At 44.3% G+C, this 13,495-nt stretch overlaps 6 protein-coding genes across 11 annotated transcripts in view; all 6 read left to right on the top strand.

The window, feature by feature from the left end:
• LOC108083696 (heparan sulfate 2-O-sulfotransferase pipe) overlaps window positions 1–13,495 on the top strand; it is a 40,420-nt gene that overhangs the window by 23,454 nt on the left and 3,471 nt on the right. For 2 of the 6 annotated variants that reach the window (XM_017179586.2, XM_017179590.3), the window contains exon 3: window positions 1,783–1,841. In XM_017179586.2, the coding sequence (XP_017035075.1) occupies window positions 1,783–1,841 (59 nt within the window). Of the gene's footprint in view, window positions 1–1,782; window positions 1,842–2,809; window positions 3,376–3,698; window positions 4,039–8,578; window positions 9,139–9,191; window positions 9,347–9,735; window positions 9,963–11,719; window positions 12,360–12,884; window positions 13,445–13,495 lie in introns of those variants that run through there. The other 4 variants (XM_017179585.3, XM_017179587.3, XM_017179589.3 and 1 more) reach the window with 4 other exon arrangements.
• LOC138928357 (heparan sulfate 2-O-sulfotransferase pipe-like) lies at window positions 4,176–5,648 on the top strand. The gene is made up of 3 exons (XM_070285393.1): window positions 4,176–5,044; window positions 5,105–5,259; window positions 5,320–5,648. Exons 1-3 carry the CDS (start codon window positions 4,176–4,178, stop codon window positions 5,547–5,549), a joined length of 1,254 nt encoding a protein of 417 aa, XP_070141494.1. The 3' UTR covers window positions 5,550–5,648.
• On the top strand, window positions 5,618–7,038 carry LOC108083700 (heparan sulfate 2-O-sulfotransferase pipe-like). The gene is made up of 6 exons (XM_017179595.3): window positions 5,618–5,648; window positions 5,700–5,758; window positions 5,968–6,285; window positions 6,344–6,588; window positions 6,643–6,797; window positions 6,860–7,038. The coding sequence occupies exons 1-6, from the start codon at window positions 5,618–5,620 to the stop codon at window positions 7,036–7,038; spliced, it is 987 nt and encodes a 328-aa protein (XP_017035084.2).
• On the top strand, window positions 7,877–8,532 carry LOC138928358 (heparan sulfate 2-O-sulfotransferase pipe-like). The gene is made up of 2 exons (XM_070285394.1): window positions 7,877–8,149; window positions 8,220–8,532. The coding sequence occupies exons 1-2, from the start codon at window positions 8,017–8,019 to the stop codon at window positions 8,393–8,395; spliced, it is 309 nt and encodes a 102-aa protein (XP_070141495.1). The 5' UTR covers window positions 7,877–8,016; the 3' UTR covers window positions 8,396–8,532.
• LOC108083701 (heparan sulfate 2-O-sulfotransferase pipe-like) lies at window positions 10,550–11,706 on the top strand. The gene is made up of 3 exons (XM_070284949.1): window positions 10,550–10,960; window positions 11,071–11,242; window positions 11,312–11,706. The coding sequence occupies exons 1-3, from the start codon at window positions 10,550–10,552 to the stop codon at window positions 11,500–11,502; spliced, it is 774 nt and encodes a 257-aa protein (XP_070141050.1). The 3' UTR covers window positions 11,503–11,706.
• On the top strand, window positions 12,368–12,748 carry LOC108083702 (heparan sulfate 2-O-sulfotransferase pipe-like). The gene is made up of 2 exons (XM_017179597.3): window positions 12,368–12,494; window positions 12,551–12,748. The coding sequence occupies exons 1-2, from the start codon at window positions 12,368–12,370 to the stop codon at window positions 12,736–12,738; spliced, it is 315 nt and encodes a 104-aa protein (XP_017035086.1). The 3' UTR covers window positions 12,739–12,748.

Raw genomic sequence — 13,495 nt, 5'->3', positions numbered from 1 at the left:
GGAAAATGCAAGTAAGCAAGCAATTTGTGTTAGCAGGGGCGGTACCAAGGGGCTCGGATAATGTTAGAGTCAGATCTTGAGATAGGGCGGGATAGAGAGATTGAGAAGTGAAACATAACATTAAACTAATGAACGAGGGTTTGGGTGGGTCTGTCTAATAATTCCAGCTTAGGTCGAACCAATTGAAGGTTAATGTTGGACCCGGAATAAGGAAGAAATCGGGCTGTTAGGATTCATTTGAGACTTCATTAACCTTTTAGAACAAAAAAATATATCGAAAATGAAGAAAATTCTACATTTTACATATCATAGAACACAAAAACGTTTTAAACTAGTTGTTAAAGAAACTGTGGATAATCATGCGAATAATTAGGCAATAAGCAATAAGTTATACATATGAGAATAAAACCTCAAGCCAAGTTTCGACTATTATGCCAAACCTATATAAAGGTCTTACTTAAAACGCTTTCAAGTTTGCCAAAAAATGTTTAATAAAAAACAACATTTAAAACACTTACTTCTCCTTCAATTTAATATTTTATTAAATGTATTTCACCTGACCCACCCCTTCTTCAACTTCGAACCACAAACACCGACCAAGCCCCGCCACAGAATAAATACACCTAGGTATTCATGAGTGGCTCATATTCTATTGACTGCGACATATGTTATGTCGTTCACCTTCAACACAGATGACAGTTCAAGTGGCCAATAACCGGAGCTAGGCTATGGCGGTATTGAAGGTCGCAATAGAACAACGCGGTGAAAACCAAAAGCCAAAACCCAATCAGAGTAACATGCTGCAACTGGGATGTGACCCAATTTCGAAACCACACACAACACGAAAACAAACACACACAGACCCAAAAAATAAAAGAATCAAGTTAAAGAGTGACAAATAAAAGAGGAGAGCACGCTTCTATTTTAAGGTTTCGACCGCAAAATGTATTTCACTCTTGGTTCAGTGACTTTGTGTCGGCGGTTTTGAGCAGAAACTCGGCGAAAACCAGTTGGGGGGCAACACTTTCATTCACATTTTCCAGCGAACTGCCCAATTGACCAAATACAACGGATCTGGTTTAAAGGCAATCGGACTGGATATGCGTCGAGGTACAGACTTCCTTGTTTTCGATTTGGCGGTGAATTATGAAATACTTGGCCATAATATCGAAACCCAAACAAAAGTGGTGCGCACTACACTTGAAAACCAAGATGTTTTCCGCATCTCTCCGCCTCGAACTGATCAATTGCAGTCATTTACCAGTTGGCACTAAACTCTGGCTGGACAAATGTCTGGCATCAGGATTTTAATTGACCGCACGACACGCAGAAATATCCATTTGCATGCGTTGGCTTTGAAATTTCGGGGGGAAACCTTTCAAAACCCACCGGGGATGATCCCTATCGCATCCGAAGTGCGCCGGAAAAGTGAAAGGAGTCATCATGAGCTTGCATATTTATTGCACTCGTCTTTATTTATTTATCAAAGCTGTAAATGGCCCCAACTTCGCCTTCGTCTTTCGAATATTGCATAAACACTTTTGGGCTCAAGTGAAAAGTAAAAGTATTCGGGTTGCTTCCTTTTTTGGCGTCAGTTTTTAAGGTCATCAAATATTTCAATCTAATTGGGGTCGAGATGATGGCCGATATTAGTAATAGAGGCTATGGAAATAGATTGTGATGAGATAATCGTAGGGTGTCAGCGGGAAATGATTTATTTGCCAAGAAACCCCACTTCCTACTTGAATTTTTTGATAATTTTTGCTTTGCTTACCCTTTCAGAGCACGACGACATCAACACTCTGCACGGCACCTACCAATATCTGAAGAGCACCGGACAGGTAAGCTTGAGTTCCATAAATCTGATATATCTTGCATTTTGCCATCTCGTCGTAAACATTGTTGCATACATTTCTGGTGGCTCATAAAGCAGAAACAAAAATAAAAAAGAAACCATCAAAAGCGACCGACATGTGGAAAGGTAGCTTCAGCTCCTTGGTGTTTGATACTGCATTTAGACTTTAGCTTATAGCATATAGCATATAGCATATATAGCATATTGCCTGCCCTAAAAATCTCACCCATTCTGTCTCTCTCCGCCGTCTCTGTTGCACTCATTGTGTCAAGCGTGGACTCTCATAAAAATCTGTAGCATTCTCCTCTTGAGACCTCACACACATACAACACAAACAACACCCCACCCACACACACACACACTAGAAATATGCAGTTTAGCCCTCTGGTAGTCTTGTAGCTATCCCTATATCTGTATCCTATACTATACCGACTCTGACTCTAGCCAGCTCTTCTACACTATCCCTCCTAACACTAACCAAACTGCGAAAACTACGAAAACACTTCGACTCTGTCTTGGAATTTTGATAGCTCAGTTCGAATGACGGCATTTTTTTGGTTCGTTAGCTAGTTGCGACATAGACGCGATAGAAAATCGATTTATAAAGATTAAATAGCAAAGGTAAGTGTCCGTTGTGGGGAGGATTAATATTTATGCCCACGTACTCCAGCTGCGAGAGTTACGCTCACCTCTTTGCGAAATTCCTTGAGATATGGGACGCCTCCAGGTGCCTTGTTTGTTGCTTCCAAAAAATTATGCCGCCAACCGCTTAAAGTCTACTCGTCTTTTACAAAACGTTATACTGTATGTTGTTGTCCCACTTGTGTTTGACTCGTTTATGTTCGTGTATTCTCTGTGTCTGTGCTGGGCGCCCACCACCACCAAAGGCAGAAACCTGCAAGCTGAAAACTACTCCAACTCGCACTAGCACTCCCAACTTTTGCAATCCGGCAGCTAACCCACCTGACCGCCGCTCAGCTGAACAACACCCCGCGGGCTCAGCTGGAGACGGTGTTCTTCAATCGCGTCACCAAGACCGGCAGCGAAAAGATGATGGAGTTGCTCAAGATCCTGGCCGCACGCAATAATTTCGAGGCGCGTCGCGATGTAGAAGGACTGTACGAAGTGGTCATAATGCACGACGCCTACGCCAAGAACTTCATCCACACCGACATCCTGAATAGCACCACGGCCAACACCTACACCAAGCACGTGGCCTTCATAGACTTCTCCCTGCTGGACGAGCCCTGGCCGATATATATCAATTTGGTTCGCGACCCCATTGAGCGGCTGGTCAGTTGGTTCTACTATGCCCGTGCTCCGTGGTACTTGGCCGAGAGGCGGGAGACCTTCGGGGAGGCCGTAAAAATGCCCAGTATCGAGTGGCTCAAAAAGGACTTTAATCGCTGCATCGAGGAGCAGGATCCCGAGTGTGTCTATGAGCAAATGGAAATGGGCAACCTCGGGGATCACAGACGGCAATCACTGTTCTTCTGTGGTCAGGTCATGGAGGTGTGCATGTGAGTAGCTGTGCCAGAGGGCGGTGGAATGAAGCTATGGGCCAGGGGATTTGCCAATCGGGATAATTAATATTCAGAATTTAACGTAAAATACCTTTGTATTCTGAATAAGAACTTGTTGACTATTCAGTCAATTCAATTCTCTTCAATAATCAATTCATAACACTTTTATGTAACTCAAAATAGTAAATCAAAGTATCCATACTTGCAAAACTTTCAAGATTATCCATAAGGATTTTCTCTAGCTCTAAAGAGCATCCCCACCTTGGCTGATTTTCCACCGTAGTTAGAGAAGAAAGCAAGTGTAACCCACTTATCCTCAGGCCATTCAATTCCCATGAGGCCATGCAGCGGGCCAAGAAGAATGTGGAGGAGCACTACGCAGTAGTTGGAACCTGGGAGGATACGAATACCACCCTATCGGTTCTAGAGGGCTACATACCACGCTTCTTCGCCGGGGCCAAGGAGGAGTATCACATTTTGAGGCGAAAGTTGGGAGATGTCAACCGGAATTCCTTTAGGCCCACTATCAGTGACAAGGCGAGGGCCCTGCTAAGCCGAAACCTCACGCGGGAGATCGAGTTTTATCAGTTTACCAGGCATCGGCTGTACAAACAGTATATAGCGCTTCAACTGGATGCTAATCCCAAGCTGAGGCTATAGTCGTTAAGGGTTCGTTGAAGACAAATAAAACTATGCTAACTTTCGTAATCCTTCGATCTTTTCCGGTTTAATCCTAACTAGAGCTTGGTGTACTTTTTGATTGCTAGCTTGGGTAGATTACGCACAGACTTAGTCTTATGTCGCATATATCGTCTATGCAGCGTGTTGGACACAATGTTCATGCTCGTCGGAGCAGCGAGGAAGAGTATGCGGATCGCGGAAGCCATGGGCATCATCACGATCACCACTCGCACCACCATCATGTGCACCACCAGGCAAAGATCGGTGATCCCGACCACAAGGCAGCACATGACAAGCAACTGGCTGTTCCAGAAAATAAGCATAAAGAGGATAAGGCTCTCTTCGAAGACGAGGAGGACGATGAAGAGGAGGACGACGATGACTTGGCCGATGGGGTGGCAACCCAAGATGACGGTGGCTTTAATTTCGAAGCCGATCTCCTGAACAACACCAAGTTTGCCGAGTCGGATTTTGTGTTCTTCAACAGAGTCCCGAAGGTGGGCAGTCAATCCTTAATGGAGCTGATGGCCCGATTGGGCAAAATCAATGGATTCAACCACGCTCGCAATAAGGGCGGTGCCCACGAAACGGTCCTGATGAACAAACAGCACCAGGGTGAACTGGTGGCCGACCTCCTGACCCGACCAAAGCCGCACATTTATAGCCAGCATATAGCCTATATTAACTTCACTCGGTTCCATCTGCCCAAGCCAATTTATATTAACTTGGTCCGCGATCCCATCGACCGTATCATCAGCTGGCACTACTATGTCCGGGCTCCCTGGTATTATCGGGACATGCAGGCCAAGCTAGGAGACAAGGCACCGGCCATGCCCTCGGATGAGTTTCTTAACCTCGACCTGGACACCTGTGTGCGGAATCACGACCCACACTGCACTTTCACCCAGGATCAGATCAAAAACCCAGTGGGCGATCATCGCCGGCAGACGCTCTTTTTCTGCGGCATGAATCAGAAGCTGTGCATGTAAGTAGGAAGCAGACAGGGACCTTAATAAGCTCATCATCGCCACCTACCCCTCGATAGGCCCTTTAATTCGGAGGCTGCCATGCAAAAGGCCAAGCGAACGGTGGAGTCGGAATACGCTGTAGTGGGGACCTGGGAGGATACCAATATTACGCTAGCCGTTTTGGAGGCCTACATACCGCGTTTCTTCCGCAACGCCAAGGTTGCCTACTACCGTAAGAATACTAAATCCGACCTCAAGCTGAGGATAGTCTCAAACCCTGTCATATTTTCAGTGGGCAAGGATCGTTTGTCAAGAGTGAATCGCAATAATGTGACTCGAGTCGTTAGCGAGGAGACTCGCGTTATTCTAAGGAAAAATCTCACCAACGAGATCGAGTTCTACGAGTTCTGCAAGCAGCGTTTGTATCTGCAATATGCAGCCTTGAGCCATGGAAAGAAATTTGGGGAAGATGACTACCTCTTGGTGCCAGAACAGCGAAACGATTACAATGAGGAGTATTAGAGGGGATCAATTTCCATTAGAACAAACTCATTTAGTCTAAGAAAGTGTAAAATGTAACTCAACTCAGGATGCCACATAAAATAAACCTAATTTTACAACGTAAGTTCCTTACTGCAAACTAAGTTCAAACCAAAACCTCCCGATCTATAGGATCGATTCTGAATGAAAAGATCCTATTGCTAAAGCTAACCATTATTTCCCGAATGGATGTTACTTTATCTGATTATAAAACACATTCTAGAACTTCTTACAAGGTCCGTTTTTTATTGCTATGAGGAAATACACCCAGTATTCGTTTGCTTTCTGTTTACCCCGTACCTTGCCTAGAGCTTTCTGTGTGTATCTGCATCCGTACCGATATCTGTGCACCTGTCTGTGATTCGTTCTCCTTCTCACACCTGTGCCCTGACCTTTGCAGCTGTGGCGATTGAACCCCAAGTTCCTCAACAACACCAAGTTTCACTCCCGCGATATACTGTTTTACAACAGAGTGCCCAAGACGGGAAGCGAGACCCTGATCGAGTTAATGATTCGTCTGGGCGAAAGAAACGACTACCAAAACGAGCGGGCTCCCTTCTCGAAGCCCGTCGGAATTTACTGGTCCGTGGAGCGTCAGAAAACAGAGGCTCAGCGAATTTTCGATCTGCAGGAGGACTCGGCGTTCGTCTATGTGGAACACATGAACTACATGAACCTAAGGCCGCTCCATTTCCCCCAGCCCATCTTCATTAACTTGGTAGGAACAATAATGTGCTCTTGTAAGGACCTCCCCCACTTAACCGTAAATTTACCAGATTCGCGACCCCATCGAAAGAGTTATCAGTTGGTTCTACTATAAGCGCACCCCCTGGAACTCTGTGAAAATGTTCGAGATCACCGGAATATTTCAGAATCGTTCCCATTATGTGAAGAGTTTTGAGGATTGTGTGCTCACCCACGATCCCGAGTGTCGCTACGATTTCGGTCTTAAGTTCAAAGAAGATTCCGCCGATCACAAGCGTCAGAGTTTGTTCTTCTGTGGACACTCCCCCATTTGCGAGTATGTAGTTCGATTTTCCCATAGTTTCATGTCTTAACTATTAGGTTTCCCCAGGCCATTTAACACGCCGGGAGCCATAGCCAGGGCCAAACAGAATGTGGAGCGTGATTACTCCGTAATTGGTTCCTGGGAGGACGTGAATGTGACTTTGACTGTGCTCGAGCACTATATACCTCGTTTCTTCAAGGGCAGCACTGATGTGTACTATGGTAAATTCCCATTTCAATTAATCAACTTGGGATTAGAAGATATAACTTCATTCTCCCCGTAGAACCCATCAAGGGCCTGGCTTTTAAGAAGCAAAATACAAACCACTGGAAGCCCAAGATTAGCGAACGCATAAAGCGAATAATGCGGGCCAATTTCACTCAGGAATATGAGTTCTATCACTTCTGTAAACAGCGCCTGTATCGACAATATTTTGCAATAAACCGACACTTGCATTTCTAAGGAACCAAGAAAGTCTTTCTTTCTTTTTCACTAACTTTACCCTGGGTTTTCTTGTATTTAATTTTCTGTGTCGATTATTTACCACTCGTTTCCTTGTAATTAGTTTTCTGTGTTGATTATTTCGAATGTTTGGCTAGACAGAAGAGACTCATTTAACTCAACACTTTTAAGCTTGAATACTTGGATGCCGCCCAACTGAATAATACCCCCAAAGCGGACTGGGATTTTATCTTCTACAATCGTCTGGAGAAAACGGGCAGTCAGTCGATGACGCGGCTCATAAATCGCCTGGGCGAAGAAAACGGATTTGAGGCATTTCGGAATATTGTAAGGCCCGCGAAGACGATTTTACATACTGAGGAGGATGAACAGGATCTGGTGGACCAGCTGTCCCAACTCCCATCACCCGCCGTCTACGTGGAGCACTCTAATTGGGTCAACTTTACCAAGCATGAATATCCAACTCCCATCTACATCAACATGGTGCGCGATCCGATCCAAAAAGTGATCAGTGCGTACTATTATCAGCGTCACCCTCTGGTCTTTGCTCAGACTCTGATGCGTAATCCCAAAAAGAAGATGGAGACCAAGAAGTTTTTCGATACCAGTTTCAACGAGTGCGTTAAACAACGGATGGCGCCTTATTGTGTCTTCGACTCCCACAATCCATACAACGGCGACTGGCGGAGGTTATCGCTTCACCTCTGCGGAAATTCGGAAATTTGCACGTAGGTCTTGACGAAATACACTTTAAATTACTACGCCCCAAAACAAGTACCAACGGGATAGTTGTCTGAGCCTTATGTTATGTTATGAAAGCTAGGGTGTTCAACTATAACGAAAACAGATTTTAAATTAAGTTAAATTCCTATCCCCTTAGTACTTGGTTTGGGAATGAACATTTTCGTTGAGCTTCAATGAGTAACTAAATTGTTACCTTGGATACTCCCACATAGACACTTCAACTCTGAAGTCACTATGCAAATAACCAAGATGAATGTGGAACGCGAATACGCAGTGGTGGGCAGTTGGGAGGATACGAATGTCACCTTAGCCGTTTTAGAGGCATACATACCAAAATACTTTTCCAATGCCAGGACGGTCTACTACAGTAGGTTCTCGCCATAATGTTCAATTGATTCGTACCAAACTCAGCTATATCTCTGAACTCTCCTATCTAGGCGACTCGGAAAAGTTTAACATAAACACAGTATCGCATGACACCCATCTGGATGAGGATGTGGAGGCGTATCTGAGGAGCAGTTTCTCCTTCGAGATTGAGCTGTATTTGTTTATTATGCAGCGACTCTACAAACAGTACATAGCGGCATATAAGGACGAATTTCCAGCATTGTAAACATAAGCAAAAATAAATTGTAACGAGCCAAAATAGCTTAACCAGTGATTTTTACACCCCAATTTCAACACGAGTCTTTCTCCTCCTTTCGCTACTAATCATTTTGGATAGCTTGCTTGAATTCACTCTCCGCCGCACCACCCATACAAGAAACCAACTCAAGGGTATACGACACCTTTGCAGATCCTCCAACTTAGTGCTGCGAAACTGAACAATACCCCGAAGGCGGAGATCGATGTATTGTTTTTCAATCGGGTTCCAAAAACCGGCAGCATGCAGCTGATTGAGCTGATGAGACAACTGGGTAAAGTCCACGATTATGAGGTGGAAAAGGATCCTCAGAACGGAGGTGTCATTCCGCTCTTAGAGCCCGCTGCGGAAAGCGACATGATCGACAATATTGTTAACCTAGAAGATGGTACAGTATTCGCCAGTCACGTTAATTATTTGAACTTCACCAAGCATAAGCAGCCCAGGCCCATTTACATTAACATGGTTCGGGATCCAGTGGAGAGGGTGATCAGTTGGTACTACTACATTCGAGCTCCGTGGATCTTTGTGCCCGGAAGGAGGCGTAATAACCGGGAAATGCCAAACCCCAAATGGGTTAACACCGAGTTCGATCAGTGCGTGGAAAGCGGCGAGAAGGTCTGCACTTACATTGAGAATTCCTTGATGGAACGTGTGGGCGACCATCGGCGGCAGACCTTGTTCTTCTGCGGTCAAAACGAGTTCAAATGCACGTGAGTTAGGTAGCTTTATCCCAATTTCTGTAATTCTTCGAACCGTTCCGTAGGCCCTTTAATGCTCGGCTGCCCCTGCAATTAGCCAAAATGAATGTGGAGCGAGAGTACTCTGTGGTGGGAACTTGGGAGCACACGAATGAAACCCTCGCTGTTCTAGAGGCCTATATACCCCGCTATTTTGCGGATGCCTCCAAGATGTATTACTGTAAGTTCCGTTAGGGCTAACTCTGAAGAAGGAATATTTTCAATATCAAAAGTAGGTGAGCAAGTCAAATCAAAAAATCAAATCAAATACCAGAGATCAAGATGCGTAACGCCGAACGATATTTGAGCATTCTAATTTTTTCGAAGAGAGATCTGCCTGGCAGCTTAGGTGCTTGTGGTCTCCTTACACATGTAAGCTAGTGAGGGCGTTATGCTTCTTATTCTTTATTATTTGTTTATATACCCTTTTTCCGGGAATACTCATTTTTACTAGATGAAGTATACGCGTAAATGTTCAATACGTTCTGTATAATTGATTTTTGAATGGGTTCTTTCTTCAGAGTTTAGAGCCTATAAAAGAAACGGATAATTAGGAACGTTTTTTCACAGCGGGGCTACACGCCGATCACCAGAATACCAATCCCATGAAGCCGCATATTTCTCAGGAAATAATCGACATGGTTCGCCGAAACTTTACACGGGAAATAGAATTCTATCAATTCTGTCGTCAGCGCTTACATAAACAGTATCTAGCCCTTAAGCTGAATGATCTCAAAAAGTTTGACAAAAGTCTTTCCAGACTAAGTGAGGCCAATGAAATGGCCATTAGTAACTAATTTAATAAGACATTTTTATTTCACAAAGTTTATTAATAAAGAAAAAGGGATGATAAAAGCAATATTTTAAATGGACTAATAACTGAAATCAATTCTTGATTTCGAAAGAAATTGGGAAATTCTTCTTTAATGCTAAGCAAACTAAGAAATTTAGGAAATTATATCCCATGGTACGATATAATTTTTTGACTGTACAAATATCCTTTGCTTTCATCTTTCTAAAGCTCTGTTCAATGATTTGCTTTGAATTGAATTAAATTCACTATTGCTTCATAACCAAAAGAAGGAAATAGGTCTATCGCTTCTCTCCCTGACCTTCGCCACACTATGAAAAATTGTATAGGGTTTTATCTATCGCTTAATAATCCGAAAAGGGGAAGAGTTTTCTTTTTCGCTTAATAACCCAAGGAATGCATTTAGAGGAAATTGATAACTTACACGCCGGACCTTGAGTATACTCGAATAGCTCATCTTGTTCAACTCAACTTCAGCTTCACCTACTGAGCGCAAGTCGCCTCAACAACACAAAGAATGCCGACATCGAAGTGTTGTTCTTTAATCGAGCCGCCAAAGTCGGAAGTGAGTCTATGCTAGAACTTTTCATAGCCCTGGAAAAGTACCACGACGACCTTACCCTGGACCGGCACGGATTGCAAACGAAAACTGTTCGTCAAATGAATAAACCTGCAAGGCGTGAGTCCGCGGAGTATATTGCCGACTTGGAGGAGGGAACCATGTACATAGAGCACATCAATTGGTTGAACTTCGATGAGTTTGATTTGCCCAAACCCATTTACATCAATTTGGTCCGTGACCCGGTGGAAAGAGTCATAAGCTGGTACTTCTACGCACGTGGTTCCTACAAAAATGCCATAGAGTACAGAAAACATCCGGAACAAAAGCTAAAGCCGGAGTCCTGGTATAAAAAGGATTTCAATGAGTGCGTTCGGAGCGGAGATCCGGAGTGCCAGTATGTGCCGCATACTTTCAAGGACCCGGTTGGGAATTTCAAAAGGCAATCGTTGTTTTATTGTGGCCATCACGATGATTGTATGTAAGTAGATAGGACATTCATGAAGCTTAATTGCTTTCGGAGACGAGATGCTAGCTAACACCATCTTTTAGTCCCTTCAACTCACCAACTGCTGTGCAAATGGCCAAGGAACACGTGGAACGGGACTACGCTGTAGTCGGAAGTTGGGAGGATACCAATATAACCCTAACCGTACTTGAGAACTATATTCCCCGATTCTTTCGCAGTGCCAAGCTGATGTATGAAAGTATGTCTCCAAAGTTCGTAGCAACGAAGAAACTATTACTTAATTATATATAACCCCATCTCGAAACAGTGCACAGCAACAAGATCACCAATCGGAACAAGAACAAGCGCAAGCCCTATATTGACCCCGAGGTAAAGGCTATGATTCGCAAGAACTTCACCAACGAGTACGACTTCTACTATTTCTGCAAACAGCGGTTGTACAAGCAGTATCTGGCTCTGAATCTCAAAGAGCTGGAGAAGCATGGACTTTTGTATTAGTTGGTTTAGAGCCAGAAATTTAGATTGTAGTCAGTGATACATTATGCGAACAAAACTTACCCTTCCAATAAATAGTACCCAGTAAATCAGTAGACTAGACCCACACTATCCGTACCCGTACACGTTGAACCCATCTAAGTGTCTCATTGTTCCTTGTGCTGTGTGGCATGCTACCCTCCCATGAAGCTTCTAAACCCTTACCATACCCCCCAATCAGTTAGGTGACCTAACACCCCGTCGCCTAAACAACACAGCCAAGGCCGAAATGGATCGACTCTTTTTCGCGAGATGCGCCAAGGTGGGCAGCGAATCGCTGATGGAGTTCATGGAGCATCTGCAGGATATCAACAACTTTCGCGTAGATAGGACCGGATTTAACAAAAGGACGAAAAGGCAACTGAAACCCCTGGCCCAGGCGGAGGTCGCAGGCTACGTATATAACATGGAGGAAGGATCCGTCTATATAGAACACATCCCTTGGATCGACTTCAATGAGTACAACCTCCCCAAGCCGATCTTTATTAACCTTGTGCGAGATCCTGTGGAGCGCATGATCAGCTGGTATTACTACGTCCGCAACTCCTATAGGAATGCCATATTCTACCGAAATAACCCCCTGGCCCCGCTGAAGCCCACGGCCTGGTTTAAGAAGAGTTTCAACGACTGCGTGAGAAGTGGGGACCCAGAGTGTCAGTATGTACCATTGGCAGTTACCGATAAGGAGGGAAACTTTAAAAGGCAATCTATATTCTTCTGTGGTCACGATCAGGATTGCTTGTGAGTGCTGGAAGGGGGTAACGTTATGAGAAGTGTTGGCTAACCAGAAACCTCTTTCAGGCCCTTCAACTCCCCGCTGGCTATTCAGATGGCCAAACGTAGGGTTGAGTCAGAATTTGCAGTAGTGGGAACTTGGGAGGAGACCAACATAACTCTGACCGTTCTAGAGCACTATATACCCCGTTATTTCGCTAGAGCCCAAATGATCTTCCACAGTAAGAAATTATTATAGAGATATCATAAAGTTAGCTCACACATCTTCCGTTTATAGTGTACCAAAAGTCCCTACAGAACCGCAATCGCAATAATCGAAAACCGCATGTGGACGCAGATGTCAGGGCCATGGTCAGACGTAATTTTACCCACGAATATGACTTTTACTACTTCTGCAAACAGCGTCTTTATACGCAGTACATAGCCCTTAAACGAAAGGAACTGGAGGGACTTATTCACCCCTAATCGTATAAGACTGACCTCTCTTTAGTTGTTTCGATGTAGTTCATTCTGTAGCTCGTTAATAAAGTACTCATTAGTAATTGTAACTAACCTGTAGGAAAGCGCGTGGGGAGATATTAGCTAAATACAATCCCAACTCCCAAATCCAGCTCGATTCGTTGCGGAGTGAACGTTTAAATAACACTCGACATTCCCAACTGGACGTGGTCTTCTTTAATCGAAACGCCAAGGTCGGAAGTGAGGCCCTAATGGAACTTACCCAAACCATGGCGCCCCATAATAATCTGACAGTGCTGACCAAGGGCCCTCTGAACATTAATTCTCGCACCCGATCGCCTCCGGAACAAATGGTACAGGCTCTTTGGATTAACGAGCTAGATTCGGGCACTATATACATCGAACATTGCAATTGGCTGAACTTCCACAGATATCAGCTACCGAGACCCATCTACATAAACCTGGTTCGAGATCCGGTTGAGCGAATGATCAGTTGGTATTACTATGTTCGCAGTGGCTATCGCAACGCTATCCACCATCGGCGATTTCCCAACACCACTATCAAATCGGAGAAGTGGTTTAAAAAGAGCTACAACGACTGTGTTCGTAGCGGAGACCCCGAGTGTCAATACGTTCCGGGAAGTGTAAAGGAAGCGGAGGGTAATTACAAGAGACAAACCCTTTTTTTCTGTGGTCACAACCGTGAATGCTTGTAAGTAGTTCTGGAAGGAAAAGGGTTTCCGTAAAGAAATCTTCAATTGGA

Source organism: Drosophila kikkawai, chromosome 3L, assembly GCF_030179895.1.
Source record: "Drosophila kikkawai strain 14028-0561.14 chromosome 3L, DkikHiC1v2, whole genome shotgun sequence".
Classification (NCBI taxonomy): domain Eukaryota; kingdom Metazoa; phylum Arthropoda; class Insecta; order Diptera; family Drosophilidae; genus Drosophila; species Drosophila kikkawai.
Note: the sequence above shows the minus strand (reverse complement) of the source record. Positions and strands in the feature narration are given on the sequence as shown.